The sequence below is a fragment of the Apodemus sylvaticus genome, chromosome 2 (genome assembly GCF_947179515.1).
Source record: "Apodemus sylvaticus chromosome 2, mApoSyl1.1, whole genome shotgun sequence".
In the NCBI taxonomy this organism is placed as follows: domain Eukaryota; kingdom Metazoa; phylum Chordata; class Mammalia; order Rodentia; family Muridae; genus Apodemus; species Apodemus sylvaticus.
In genome coordinates this window covers 122,835,151-122,851,181 of record NC_067473.1, presented here as the reverse complement: position 1 = coordinate 122,851,181, position 16,031 = coordinate 122,835,151, and the positions used below count along the sequence as shown (strand labels likewise).

At 44.6% G+C, this 16,031-nt stretch overlaps 1 protein-coding gene across 1 annotated transcript in view; it reads right to left on the bottom strand.

The window, feature by feature from the left end:
* Positions 1-16,031, bottom strand: part of C2H3orf20 (chromosome 2 C3orf20 homolog) — a 42,603-nt gene that overhangs the window by 9,655 nt on the left and 16,917 nt on the right. The window contains 4 exon segments of the mRNA XM_052172617.1: positions 649-952; positions 10,032-10,278; positions 11,522-11,645; positions 15,613-15,744. Coding sequence (XP_052028577.1) covers positions 649-952; positions 10,032-10,278; positions 11,522-11,645; positions 15,613-15,744 — 807 coding nt within the window.

Below are 16,031 nucleotides of genomic sequence, written 5' to 3'. Positions count from 1 at the left end.
TCCAATACCCCTTAGACTTAAACTGAGACCTCAAATTGTTCTCATCCCTATATAAGCCATTACCAGGGACACTCAACTGCCTGCCAAAGTCCTGAGCATCCTAGGAGGCTCATTCTGACCCCAGGAAGCAGAAGTCACACATTCCAGAGCTGTTCTGTCATGGTCCTCTCAAGGGCCCATTGTAGCTACAGCTATCCTGGGACTGGCTCCTGCTGAACCAGTGGTAGGTATCCAGATCCTGGCACAAGCTAACAATCTGGGGGGACCTGGGAACAGCCCACAGGCATTGACTGTAATGTGAGAACATGGGAAGTGGGCATTGTCTTTGCCTTGGACATTCACACCAGTTGTAGACATAAACTGCTAAAAGCTCTGAAAGAAAGGGCTGTGCCTTGACCTTGTGTCAAGGGGCAGAAGCAGTACCTGCCCTAGTGTGGTACCAGAGGACATTCATCCCGGAAGAGAAGAATGAACAGAAGAGAGATGATGTGACAAAATGCTCCAGACTGAAAGGGGAATGTGTGCCAAGGCCCTGGAAAGAAAAGGAACTGCCAGACATCTAACTCATCCTCATACAGTAGGGGTCTTTTTAGGTTCTGCACCCCTAGCCTTAGCCTGATAGGCCTCCTCACATGGCCCTGGACCAACCTGGATGCAGGGCGAAGAACGACCCTGCTGCCGATGGCTATACAGTGTATCCAGCAGCCACTGCAGCTGTGCGGTGAGGGTGGGATCCTGGCTCGACATTATCCCAAACACCAGCACTTGGTTGGGGTCCCGGGGTGCAGACAGGAAGCGCTCCAGCTCCAAGTCGGACACCAGGGGTGCCTTCACAATACATTTGCAGCCAGCCCGGATGTCTTCCTTGCGAATGAGCCTCCGCAGCACCAGTGGGCAGTCAGAGGGTGAGGCTGCCCACCTGGTGGGGCTGCGCATCTCTCTGGGCTTCCCTCTACAAAGAGGAGCAGACTGGTCAGAGCCTGTGGGTAGGCCTCAACCCCTCCCCACACAGTTCTTGTTTCTATACAGAAAGAAGCCCACTGCAGTGCCTGGGCTACGGGCAGGTCCTGGTCTAGTCCCTCCAACAGTGTGAGGGACCTCTAAGTACTCTAGGCCTCAGTTTCCCCATGTGCAAAAGAAGTTGCTCAGCTTACACCTCAGAGCCATTCACGACTGTGATTCCATACCTCACATTTCACCAATCCCCCCACAAGCCTCTTCCCCAAGTTAAGGCAGACCCAGAATCTGACTGTCCTCCACTACCATCAATACAGCCTCTGATCATGTCTTAAGTGGTGCCTGAGGGTTTGGCCTTCTCTCTCTGATCTCTCTTGGAGCCACTGAGGCATTCTGTCAGAATCTGACTCGGTCTCTGGAAGCCTCCCTGGGCTGTCTAGCTTCCTTCCGGTTGAGGCAGTGGCAGGCTGTATGAGGTCGATCCAGCTCCTGCTTCTCACTCCCCTGAAGCCCCCCCTCACCCTACCCAGTACCCTCACTCTGCTCACCGTGCTAGGGCCACACTGACTTCTGCTTAGGCCTTTGGTTTTGCCCCAGAGCTACAAGCCTATTCTCTCGCCACCTTTAAATCTGTTGAAATGTCACCTTCCTAGTGACTTTCTAGGCACCCCATTGAGTGTTCCCCCCCCAACACACTTTCTAGCCTGTTTTTTCTTTCTTTCAAGTACTTCTTGCTGTTTATCATACCATATATTCCCCTTATTTTATTTATTCATAGTCATAGTCATAGTCATATCATATCATAATCATTCCTCTGTATAACCCCAGCCATTCTCTGTAGAACAGGCTAGACTCAAATTCAGAGATCCACTTGCCTCTGCCTCCCGAGTGCTGGTATTAAAGGCATGCACTGCCACCACCAGCAGCTTCGTCTTATTTTTATTATTATACTTTCCTATCTCACTACAGGTTCCAAGAGATCAGCTACTTGCAGTGCTTTGATTGGTGGACTACGATAGAGGACTTAGCTCAACAAAAATGCCATAGAGATTCTCAAACACTCCAGCACTTATCAGCCTCCTGCCATGTGCTGACATAATGCAGGCACCATTAGATATAAAGTACTGCTATGATTTTCCCTCTCATGATTGCCATTTTACACCATATTTTACAGGATCTATGGCCCTTGGAATAGGCATTACCTCGGTTAATTTTGTACCCCACAGCATAGGCAAGACTGAAACAGTTATCACCGTGTATAGGTAAAATATAGAAAGTGTCTTCCCATGAGGGAAATGGTCTGCCTAAGCTCAATGGAGCCATTGATGTGGCAAGGCTTCAGATTAGAACCAAGTCATCCCAAAGCAAGAGCAAGGCAGGGCCATGATTCACCACTCTTAGTTAGTTCAGTTTAAATATATTCATTTTATTTTAAATGTGAGTGTTTTGCCTGCATGTATGTGTGTGCACAGTGAACAGAAGGGACCATCGGATTCCCTGGAAGTTACAGATAGTGTAAAGCACCATTTGAGTACTGGAACCAAAACTGGTCCTCTGCAAGAACAGCAGGCACCCTTTACTGCAGAGCCATCTCTCCAGCCACTTATTTATTTTTGAGACAGGGTCTTAGCAGGTAGCCCACACTTGGCTTTGAGCTAATGGAATCCTCTTGCTTCAGCTTTCTTGGTGTTGGTACTTGGGCATACACTGCCATACCTAGCCTTACAATTCATTATTACTCAGAGGAGATTTAATGATGGTAAATACTTATTGTCCAAAGTTGGTAAGGGCATCTGCTTGTGGGAGAGGGGGAGATCACAGCAATGTAGCATGCATTTCACTTATGTGAGGTCCTGGATTTGATCCACAACACCAAATAAATAATCAAAATAGAGTGTCTCTTGTTTAAACATCCAGGAGGAATGTTAATTCCATTCATCGTGATTTATACAAGAGTAAATTCAAAGAGATCAAGACTTTTAATGTAGGAGAAATAGACTCTACAATTTCTTAAAATTTACAATAGTGGGATATAGAACAAATTATTCTCTTACTATTCTCTGAGGCAGGAGCTCCTACCCCAGCTGTGGTGAACAAGTGTGGATTAGAGAAGTCAACATCTGGGGCTGGAGAGATGACTTAGTGAGTGAAGTTCTCGTTGTTCAAGTGTAGAACCTAGGTTTGGGCTCCTGATGCCCATAAAAAACACTGGGCATGGTAGGCTACATAGATAACTCCAGGGCTGGGGTTGGGCAGGGAAAGATCTCCAGGGCTTGCTGGCCAGCTAGTTTAGCTAAACTGCAAGCTCCAAGTTTACTGAGAAACTTTTTCTCAGAAAGTTAGGTGAACAACAGAGGAAGACACTGAAGTCAATGTCTGGCCTCACATGCACAGATAAGCACATAACACCACATAGCCCTTCACACACACTTTAACATATGATGAAATGGGAACACAGTCATGAACAATCAATTTACCAACAAGGATTTAGAACATGTTCGTAAAACTTGGGAAAACAGAGAAGTCACCAAAAACAGCAGGATAGGAACACCAAAACTGTTCTTCCACTAAAGTTGGCAACAAAGTTAGGGAAAGATGACGGCAGACAGATGGGCAGACAAGCTAAAACCAACCAAAACTAACCTTAGCAAAGTTCAGGAATGAGAAACTGCCAAGCTTTGGAGCAAGGAAGCTGGCATTTTAACTGTCTCCTCTACCCCTCTTCTTAGTTCATGTGCTGTTAGGTGGGGGTTGTGGATCAGGCTCAAGGAATGAGGTTCTGTGCAGCTGACCCGTCTAAGAGCTGAGCTCAGGATCTGCTTGGAGCAGCCCCAGCAACTATTTATTGAAAGCACTTGTCATAGTCAGTTTCATCTGTCAACTTGACACCAGGGAAGAGAAAGCCTCAGATGAGAAACTGCCCCCAGCAGAGTGGCCTGCTGTGTCTGTGGCTGTTTTCTTTACTGCTGATTGATGCGGGAGGGCCAAGCCTGTGGTGGCTGATACCACCTCTAGGCAAGTAGACTTCGGCTGTATAAAGGAGGCCACCAAATAAATCCTTTTCTCCTCCAATTTTATTTTGGTCAGTGTTTATTGCAGCAATGGTGAGAACTCATTAAAACACATGCAAAGGCAAAAAAGGTCAGACATGACTGCTTGTGCAAGGACAGCACGTGGGTACAGACTTTAAAAAAATTTTTTTTCAGCAAATGTGGAAAAAAAGATGTGGGAGGAGCTAGGTAGATAGCAAAATGGAGGCTTTGAAGTGTCTCAAGGACACTGAAGGATCTATATGTCAGGCTGGGGAAAAGCCAGAACACCGTCATCTTTTACCTCTGAAGCTATGCTAGTAGAGTATGGAAGCTGACACACAGCTGTGGACAGCCTGGGCGAAGGCTCAGAGTAATGCCTCAACCCAGAGCCGTCTATCGCAGCTAACAGGCAGACAAGCTGACTAAAACCCTAGCTTCAGAGGCTCTGTGTTAAGTCATCAGCTGACCGCGAGGCTGACCGAGCAGAGAGCTCATGAACTGCACAATAAAAAACACAGCCCTTGCAAAAAAGTTTGTAAAAGTTACTAAGAAAATTTGGCACAAAGAACGCTGGGGAAAGAGAGGTGGTCCTCTACAGCTACTATGCCTAAAATGATCAGTTACAAGAAAAGGTTGTGAGGAGTATTCAAAGAAATTATAAATAGAACCTGCTTCTTAGGAAGCTTAGATATTGGACTTCCTAGAAAGTCAGCTTAATTAAATTTTAGATATACTGAAAGCAAATTATGAAACAAGATCTAAAGTAACCCGAAGAATAGTTTCTCATCAGACAGAGGATATCAAAGAGACAGAAATCATAAAAAGTAAAACAAAACAAAACTAGAGCTGAATGCACAGGAACTTGAAAGAAAAACCCTGCAGTGAGTCTCAGCAGCACAGAGAGGAGTAAGGTAGAGTAGGAAGTAAGATTGTACAAAGCATTCTTTATGGTTTTTACAATTAAAATGTCAAGAGATAGGAACATGTGTGTGGTGGTGCTGAAAACCCAGTACTCAAGAGGCTAAAATAGAAGTTCCAGCCCAGAATGGGCTATTCTTAGACCTTGTCTCAAACAACAACAACAACAGCAACCACACACAAACACACACACACACAAACACACACACACACACACACAGAGAGAGAGAGAGAGAGAGAGAGAGAGAGAGAGAGAAACCTGAGAGCAATTCATCACATTTAGAGATAAGATTGGCATCAAATACAAATAATACATTGAAAATATAAATAACACCATGATCTATGTTTTAATACATGTTCTCCATAAGGGATGTATTTTGCATTCAAATATACAATGAAGTTGAAAATAATAGGTCTGAAGAAAGCTTATGTCACACAAATAATCATTAGAAGAAATCAAGAGTATCTACACTAATACCAGAAAAAAGTAAAAAACTCATTATAGAAAGGTTCTGGAGAGACTGCTCAGTAATTAAGAGCAGGTACTTCTTTCTGAAGACCCACACTTGGCTCCCAGAAGCTACACTGAGTGGGCCAGGGAATCTGACAGCCTCTTCTGTCCTCCACAAGAACTTGCACTCATCTGCACATGCATGCACACATGCATAAAGTGCATACTTATATGTTGCTTTGTAATGCATAAAATGAAACAGAAATTATTATTAAAAGAGAGCATAATGGGGAGAAGATGTTCCATCTAGAAACACACTGATTATATCAACACTCAACATCGAGTCCTAAATGCATAAAGCAAAGAGTAGCAGAGCAGAGGAGACACCACTATAGACATCGGGAAGGGGCATACGGGCCTCAGCCAGTAAAGGCACCTGCCACGGCTTAGCAGCCTGAGCTCGATCCTGGAGATAGAGCCTACTTCAGCAAGAGCCTACCTGTGTGCTGACTTCTCCTTATATGCTGTGGTACAAGTGAGTATTCATACACACCAAATAAACATTAGAAGTTTTCAAAAGAAGGTCCTGGGAGGAAACTAGGAACAACTCCATGTCTATAAATTCAGTGACTTGGATGACCAATTCTATTAGAGACATGAATTGCTAAACATTCATTCAAGAAAAATCAAGTAATCTAACCTCTTTATTTATAAAAGCAATTTTGTTTTTAAAAGCTACGTACAAAGGAGACTTCTGAGTAGGATGGTTTCATGGCAAATCCAACAAACATTTAAAGGAAAAGACCTGGATTCAACATAAATAAGCACAAATGCTTCCCAATTCATTTAATTAAGCCAGTATTGTTCTGTTAAGTCAGACAATAACATTACCAGAAAAAAAACTACATGAATAACCTTCACAGGTATATTTGCAAAATCTTAGCATGCTGTACCCAGCAATACAGGGAAAACAAACACTTTATAATCGAGTGAAGTTTATCCAGAAACACAAGGCTGCTTCAATATTTGAAAGTCATCTAATCATATTGACAAAACATAGTATAGAAAAAGACCCACACGAATATGACCCACTGACACTTTAGAAGGGTGCAAACCAGCTAGGCAGTGGTGGCACATACCTTTATGCCAGAGCTCAGGAGGCAGAGGCATGCAGATCTCTGACTTCAAGGCCAGCCTGGCCTACCTACAGGGTGAGTTCCAGACCAGTCAAGGTTACACAAAAAAACCCTGTCTTGGGGAGGGTCTGGGGGAGAGGTGCAAAAAAGAAAAGGTTCTCTCTCTCTCTCTTTTTTTAATGTTGATGAAACAACTATATAGCCATGTGCAAAACAAATTTCAACTCATACACTATACCTTGCACAAAATAATTTCAAAATAGAAGCAGCGTGATGCATAATCGAGGGGTTGGGGAAATGATTCAGTGGGTAAGTGTGTTTGCTGTACAATCATGAAGACCTGAGTTCAAATCCCCAGGACATAAATAAAAGTAAGGCCATAAACTCCTGAAGCCATGAGCTGTGAGTGAGTGGAGACAGGATGGCTAGATCTTGCTGGATGCCTGATGGTCATGGAGAAACCCTGTGCGAAGTAAATACGGAGAAGAATGATGGAGCATGAGTGATAGACGTTCAATACCCCACAACAAATGTGCATATGCCACTAGACACACGCAGATACACACACACAGACACACAGAGACACACACACAGACACACACACAGACACACACAGACACACACACACACACACACACACACACTGGTTCAGCAGCTTTACAAACCTTAACATTTGCCAATCACATAAAATTGCCAACAGCAGGACAATTGGCAGCACGAAAAGTATGAGGAACCAAACATCTATAACATCAGAATGCGTGATTTCTGACATGATCACATAATAAATTGTTTTACAGCAATGAGAAAGAACAAGTAAATCTCAAATCATAATACTGAGTGAAAAAAGTCATACTCCAAGAAAACACACCACATACAACCATTTAAATAAAGTTAAAAGTTAATCTGTGGTGTTCACAATGTTTGAACTTAGGAAGAAGGAGTCAAAAACTGGAATTGGCATAGAGGGATTCCTAGGGGCTGGTCAGGGTCTGTTCCTGATTTGGTGGCTACAGGGTCTGTGCACTTGAACCATGTGATTAGAATTTTCTTATTATTTTGTGAAAATTTCATATTTTAAAATATATACTTTAAATATACTTATCTACTTATTTTGTGGGCATGCATGTACTGTGAGCATGCATGTGGCATGGCATACATGCACATGGAAGTTAGACTCCAGAAAACCAAACAACCCTATTAAAAATGGGGTACAGAGTTAAACAGGGAATTCTCACCTGAAGAACTTCAGATGGCGGAGAAGCATCTTAAAAAATGCTCAACTTCATTAGTCATTAGGGAAATGCAAATCAAAACAACCCTGAGATTTCACCTTACACCAGTCAGAATGGCTAAGATTAAAAATTCAGGAGACAGCAGGTGTTGGAGAGGATGTGGAGAAAGAGGAACACTCCTCCACTGCTGGTGGGGTTGCAAATTGGTACAACCACTCTGGAAATCAGTCTGGCGGTTCCTCCGAAAACTGGGCACCTCACTTCCAGAAGATCCTGCTATACCACTCCTGGGCATATACCCAGAGGATTCCCCACCATGTAATAAGGATACATGCTCTACTATGTTCATAGCAGCCCTATTTATAATTGCCAGATGCTGGAAAGAACCCAGATATCCCTCAGCAGAAGAGTGGATGCAAAAAATGTGGTATATCTACACAACGGAGTACTATTCAGCCATTAGAAACAATGAATTCATGAAATTCTTAGGCAAATGGATGGAGCTAGAAAACATCATACTAAGTGAGGTAACCCAGACTCAAAAGGTGACTCATGGTATGCACTCACTAATAAGTGGATATTAACCTAGAAAACTGGAATACCCCAAACATAATCCATACATCAAATGAGGTACAAGAAGAAAGGAGGAGTGGCCCCTTGTTCTAGAAAGACTCAGTGAAGAAGTATAGGGCAAAACCAGAACGGGGAAGTGGGAAGGGGTGGGTGGGAGGACAGGGGGAGAAAAGGGGGCTTATGGGACTTTCGGGGAGTGGGGGGCTAGAAAAGGGGAAATCATTTGAAAGGCTTCATTCTTTTTAAGAAAAGATTTTAAAAATTACAATGTGTAGCTGCCTTTTTGGCTACTTTATGGCTTCTTTTTTCTTCCTCTCTTCTCCACTGACTTTCCACCCTAAGCCCCTGCTAAAGAGGAGAGAAACTAGGATAGAGGGGAAAGAGGGCAGTGTTATCCTTTGAGTACTTAAGTGTCTAGATCCTGGGGCAAGTTTGATCTTCACTGTTGGGCTATCTATTTTCTTATTGTTGTTTCTTCTTTGTGCATGGCTATTTAACAAACAGTGACCAATATCCAACCAACAACTCACGCCACCTTTCAGGGTCCTAGCATTTATATACCCTTGAAAAGTCCACAGAATTCCAAACATTACACAATCACAAAAACTATCTGCAGCTGGCAAAATCACATCCCTGCTGGAGAGCATGGGGCAAATCATAGTCAGCTGTTATGGCCAGTCTGAAGCAGCCCCACGTCCCACACCAGGGGTAAAAACAAAAACATTTGTATAATATTTGTGTATTTTAAAAGAAACCACACTTCCAAAGTTCTCACCACGACATTGATCATGTATGCGTATTTGTGCCACAGCACATGTGTGAAGGTGTGAAATATAACTTTTAGGGGTCAGTTCTCTCCTACTCTGTGGAGCCATCTTGCCAGCCCCTTCCTAGCATGCACCTCCTGAGCTTGCTCTTGCCTCCAGGAGCTGCCCCGGTCTGGCGTCTTCTCCTCTTAGCCTTCACCCCTCCCCTTTAAATATCACTTTACAACAGCTTTCCTGACACCCTGACTGAAGGCAGCCTGGCCTGCCTACGCATAGCGACTGTCCCAGAAATGGGTTAGTCTTTTCTGTAGTGGACTCTTGAGAAAGTAAGTGTCCCGGCTGCAGAGGCCTGATGGACTCAGCCACAAAGACTCAACATTTCCGTGCTATGGGGAAGCAGCCATGGGTGGTGCAAAACGACAGACATGACTGTGCTCCAATAGAATATCACCAAAGAATACCACTGCGTTTCCTCTCACTTCATATGTCATGAAATGTACTTAAAACAGATAAAAATTAGGCATCCAGGGTAGGTCTGGCCTGTGATCAGTTTGTAATGCATCACAGAGTTCTGAAACCTTTTCATATTATACCCATTGCCATCTGAAATGGCATCATTTTGGGGCCAGTGAGATGGCTTGTCAAATAAAGGTGCTTGTGACCAAGCCTGAAAACTCAAGTTCAATCTCTGGAACCCACACAGTGAGGAGGAGAAAACTGAATCCCCTGAGGTATCCTCTGATCTCCACATTTATCCCATGCTGTGTGTGCACCCATATGCATGTACACACATACACAATAAATGTTCAAAAATAAAAGATATCATTTAAACACCTATTAATCTCCTATTCTTCTCCACCTCTACAGTTGGAGGTACAGAGAGAGGGGCTTGTGTGGTTCCCCCTGCATCTGTTCTACCCATTGCATCCTCTGGCTCTACAGAAGAAATGAAGGACTAAGCCAACCTTAGTGAGACTTTGACCTGGGCTTTGCTGCTCTTCTTTCGAACACGGACCAAGGATATGGGTACAGATTCCTCCTTCAATGCCTCGTCAATTACGGAGTCTTGTCGGGCTGACTGGGTTCGAATAAGGTTTTCTCCTTGGTATAAACTTGTCTTACGGATCCGATCATGATTAGACCCAGATTTCAACTTGACCCGACTAGCTTCTAAGTCTTCTTTTGGGGTGGGATATTCTAAGGTGAACAGACCTGTCAACAGGAATGCTGTTGTTACTTTCTCAAACTACCAGGTCACCTCTGACTCTGCTTCTTGGCTCCTACCAGCTGCACCATCGGAGTGTTTTAATCCACACTCATTGACCTTCACTGGCTCCGGTCCAGCCTGCCTTGTTCTGCATCTAACACACTGCCCTACTCAGCAGTCATTGTGAATGAACACATCTCATTTCTACTTGTTCTGTATGAGCCAGCATCAATCTTACTTTCCCCAGATGCACTGTGAGCCTCATGATCTCTACAATACTCCACAGTGAGGTTCAGTACATCCTGTGTTCCCTTCCCTGAGAATACAGTCTCTCAGGTCTCTACATTGAAGCTTGAAGCTGAGTTCATCCTCTTCTTGGCTGTGTTATGGGTTTTTTGGTTGTTTTTTTTTTTTTTTAGTCTTGCCTTCTCTACTTAGTCCAGTAGAAATTTCTGAGGCCAGAGACCTATTGCTCCTTCATTCTCCTAGCAAGCATTTATTAAATGGATGCTGGGCATAAAGACAACCCAAGATAGGCCCTTTGCCACTGAGAACTTGTAACAGAGGACAAAGGGGGTTGGCAAACAAGGGGATATTCACAAAACTGGGTAACAAGATTTATAACTAGAGCAGTGTGGAGAACTTTCAGAACTATCTGGCAGCCATGGGAACCACCAGGAAGAGGTGGGGGAACCCCACTTTGTGAGGGAAGTCAAGGAAGTCTCACAAAGGAAAGGCACAATTGAACCAAGTCTCTGCTGCACAAGAGAGACCCCTTGTAGAAGCTGTGTGGGAGCATGGCTGCAGTCCCAGCTAGGAGGTAGCAGCACCTTCTTCCCAAGGGCTGCCAGATAGCGGAAAGCACAGACACGGAAGTGCTTGAAGCCTCTCACATGCGGCCTGAGAGTGCTCTGTGTCTCCGCGACAGTCTTGTACAGTGACTAGAGTTTTCTCTTCTGAGATCATCCACAGGAGAGAGAGGAGCAAGCGCCAGTTATGAAGGATGACAGAGGGCACAGGGGACAAAGCAGAAAGGACACAGAGGAATGCACAAAGTCTGAGAAATAGGAAAATAACATAAAAAGCACTTAGTGGGAGAGCTCAGAAGTTAAAGTTATCTCCATTCACCAGTCCCAGCTGTGTTCTTAGAAGGCAGAAACTTAAGAGGTGAAAAAGACTCAACTTTGGGGCAGGTGACCCAAGATTTGAGAGGCTTTCCAGTAGGCCTGGCCACCTCTCTGCCCTTACCTGCTGCCAGCAACACAGAGTTCATAAACTGAGTCACCGTCTTCTGAAAGCGCTTCTTGATCTCAATCAGGGCTCTGTTTATCTTTGACACCTTTTCATCCATGAGGCTGATTCTGCGAACTGGCTGGAGGGAGGCAAATGGGGTTGGGGGCAGTGGTCACCTGGCCTCAGGGAGCTGCCTGTCTGCTCAGCAGGACTGACTCAGCTCTGAAGGCTAAGCAACCAGTCCTCCTGCCTAGAATACATCTCTGCCTCTCTTTGACCCAGCCCTTTCAGCACACAGGGCCAGACAGGACTTGACTCTCCCACTGTAGAGGGCTTCTCTGATTCTACTGTGTAGGATGACCCTTTGCCTTGACTCCCACTGTGATATATGACTGCAAGGTAAGTTAGCACTTAATTAACTGGGTACATTTGTTCTGTCCCCCTAAGCTGCAAGCTTTGGGGAGGTAAGGGCTGTGTCTTGGTGCCCTCTGATTTCATACAGAAGGTGCTCAGTAAATGCTATTTACGTCTAGCTGAAAAGCCAGGAGTGACAAGCTGGCCAAGGTGGCAGACACCAGCAGCAGGTCATCCACATCACAAAGGCCCAGGCTCTCACCTGGAACTGGGGTTACTCTGAAGGGGCATTTGGCTTCAGGACTTCCTGGGGTATCCCAGATACCTCTGTATCTGCTTCCCTGAAGTTCACCCTCTCTTTGCCCCAGTCCTCAAAGCAGTCATTTCCAGTAAGCTTCTGTGTGCTGGTCTCATTTCCTGAAGAAGCTGCTTAAATAGTCAAAGGCCTCCGTGGTACCGAGAGCCATGCCCAGAGTCCAGGGTTCACTGTCATCATTCTTTCCCCCAGAAGCCTTCCCTTGGTTCTTCAGCCGGGGGCATTTGCCTTCTACGAACCTCCCACATCCACCCATTCCCATCGTGTCTGCCTGGGGCCTTGTTCAGTTTTCAGTTCCTCTATCCCTAAACATGGCTGACTCATGAAGAGTAGGCTCTATGCTTTTTCTATTGCTCACTTAACAGATTAAAAGTCTGAAAAGGTTCCTTCTGTAGTCTTTAAGCATCAGGTAGAGTTAGTAGGAACAGGAGTAGATGGATAATCAGGACAAGGGCTAAGCTGGTAAGAACTCCCATAAAGGATGGCCTCTGTTAGCAAAGCCTGAGTCATCCTTCTGAGTAGTCCCAGCCGCTACTTCTGGGCTAATTTTATTTATTTATTTGTAATTTATATCCACACTGGTTCCAAAAAGGATCTGAGGCAGCACTCTGAGCTAATAAAGCATTTAAGTCGAAGCATCGCCTCGCCTCCAAAGTGCTGCCTAGATAGAAATATTTAGTGAGGAGCCAGGCCCCAGGGCTATAAAAGCTGGGACTGCCATTCTGCCTGTCGCCATGACAGGTGGCTCTCTCTGGGATGGGTGTCTGGGGAAACCATTTAAATGAGCTTCCTGGTGACAGAGATTCTATCCTCCCCGAGTCCCAGCCTTAGGTAGCCATGCATTGTTACAAAACCAGAGCCAAACAAGCTGGACTTGTGGTTGGAAAGACTTGAAAATGCCAGGATAGAGTTAAAGTTGGTCAGCCTCTACACATCACTATATAGATAGGGAAACTTAAGCTAGACCAGGAAAGTGCCTGGACCAAGGCCCTGTGTGGTCTCTTCCTAACCTGGTCTCTTTGCCAAACTCAATGCTCTGAAAGTTTTCTTTGTCCTTGAAACTGCCAGTTCCAAGAATCCAAGATGACTAGTTATCTGAGCTGGGCGTTCATGCAAAAATAACTTGAAACGCTGAACCTTGTTGTTCAGGACAAAGTTTGGGAATCCCACTCCTCACAGGAAATGATTATATTTATTCATTTGTTTCTGTTCATCTAGTTATAAATATACATTGTAGAAGATACCGTGCCTTTTTAAATAGAAGCAATTATAGACAGAATGCTTTTTTGGCAAGTCAGCCTTCTCTGTTACTAGTGTGTGTCATCTATAATGCAACATGTTTTCTGAGGCTATTTTAATGCATTGACCTGTTTATCTCTGTGTTGAATATCCCCAAGATAGTCATGTTCCTTGAGTTATTGTGTCATTTTAAATAACTTATCATCCTTCTACTTCCTGTCAGGCTGTGCCATTGTGAGCCCCTTGATGGAGACCTACCCTCCACATTTAGCACAGTATAGTAGAAATACAATGTGAGCCAGTTTAATGCCTGGCAGCCATATAGGTATAGTTAATTCTAATAATATATTTATTTTCTTGAGTATATTTACAATGATCATTTAACACGCAATAAAAATTGGCAATTACTGAGAAATTTTACATTCTCTTCCCATTAAGTCTTTGAAACACAGAATGTGTTTTCACTGAGATTTCCAATAAATTTGTACTCCTTGCACTTCAAAGGTTCGACAGCCTTGTGTGACTGGTACTGTGTCTGCCAAGTTGGACAGCACAGCTTGGCTCTAGCTCTGACTCACTACAGTTGCATGGAAACTGTAAGGCAAAACTCCATTTGAATTACTTAGTTTTCCCAGGCTGAGAGTGCACATGAGCACACAGACTTGAGAGTCATTTCAGACCTCTGGATGATCTTTATGTTGCTTATGTCATGGTTCTCAGAACACACTAAGATGACTAAGTAGACATAGTGCACATTTAACAATGACCATTAGAAGAACCTGGAGCCAAATGGACATGAGAGAGGCATCGACACACAAGCATGGCGGCTCATTCATCTAGCCTACCTGCTTGCCACCTCTGCTTCCTTCCTCTCTTTCTTTCTTTCCCATGTGCTATTCAAATACTCTGTACTGCACCTAACTACACTGGAGTTAGAATTCTTGCTGCTGGTGTAGTCTGAGCTCACAGGCACCCAGGTGTCCTTGGGGCTTCTGTGAGAGCTTTGGTAAACACCTTGTTCCCTTGTGTCTCAGAAGCTCCCGTATGCCTCCGTTACATAGCGTGAACCAGTCTGGACCCATAATTGGCATGTGTTCTTTCATCCCTTCCATTTGACTGAAAGTTCCAGACCAGGAAGAAGCTTCCTTTCTACATCTCCAGCAGCTATCATGATACACTGCAAGTGCTAACAGCTGTTTGCTGAATTTTTTAATAAATCAATGAAAGAGAGATGGTGCTGGAAAGAATGCAATGGGTAAAGTAGGCATGATGCTTTTCTTTGGGAGTATCAAGAGTCTTCTTCATATCCTGTGGATCTGCAGTGAATGCCTGCCCTATGTCTCTGTGTAACTGAAAGGTAGTCAGCTGTCTCTGAGAGCCCAAGAGCTTATGGCATGCAGTGGTAATGTCCCATAGCTTAAGAACACCTAGGTCGGGTCTTAGAATTGATCATTCCAGCCAGGATGCCATGAAGGGAAAAACAATACTATTTGTGATTCCTGCAGGTGGACAAGTGTAAACAGGGCTGGCACTGGGCAAACTGCCTCTAGTCCTAGGAACCAATCCAAGCAATGATCGCAACAGATGAAATCTAGTGGTCTGCCTCGTCACATGAGCTCTCAGTTAGCCCAGTCCTACTTCCATGCCAGCTGATATCTTCTGGACACCTCAAAGTTTGGGGATGGCATCTTATTCATCTACTCTATCTTTTCTATGATGTTGTTTTGGCCAGGCCACAGTCAGACCAATGCATAGGAAGATTGGAATTAAAAAGGTTCTGTTGTATTTTTATCCTCTCAAAAAATAATGGGAAAGTACAGCCATCTCTCTGCTTATGGAATCTATATTCTCACAGATGTGAACTTCTCCACAGATAGCTGGACCTGCTCAAGTCCCTTGTGTACATGGAGTGGGAGTCACCATTTCCTATGCCCAGGCCATCTCTAGCTTACCTGGCATACTAGTAGAGTGAGGGTGCTATACCAGTCATTGCTTCACTGTGTGCTATTCAGGAAGTGAGGCACAAGCAGACTCTGTGTTCAGTTCAGACACAGAATCTTTTTCTGACACATTTCCATTCCTGGTTGCTAAGGAGCCCTGCATATGGGGCAGCAGGAGAAGCCCTGGCATGGCCAGCTCTGCAGAGACACCCTGGGTCAAGGCTAGATGCCCTACCTGCTCATCCACTTTGCCTTACCCGTTTGTCATGCAGCACGTTATGGGGACAGCTTTTGGGTGACACACTGAGTGTTACCGTCTCATTCATGGAGGTGAAGGTGACGGTGATGGAGTCCTGCCCCAAGACTGTGAGCTTCATTTGTTCATTCACCTGCAGAGAAAGACAGCAGCAGCACAGAAAATCTCTGTTTCTCCCAAGCCCAAGGCACAGATCATTTTTAGCTTGGAGCTGAGTTGTGTAAACTTTCTGGATCTTGTGCTAGAATCTAACTTTCATAGAGAAGACAGAATACCAGTGTCCTTTTGGAGATTTACTGAGAAAGTCAGCAATGCCTTCCTTCCCTGTTCCTTCTCTTCTAACTCACTCTTGGAAACAGCTGCAAAGCAGTCCAGGTGTGCCAGACAGGGGAGTCAGCTTGAGTCCTGTAGGACTGCACT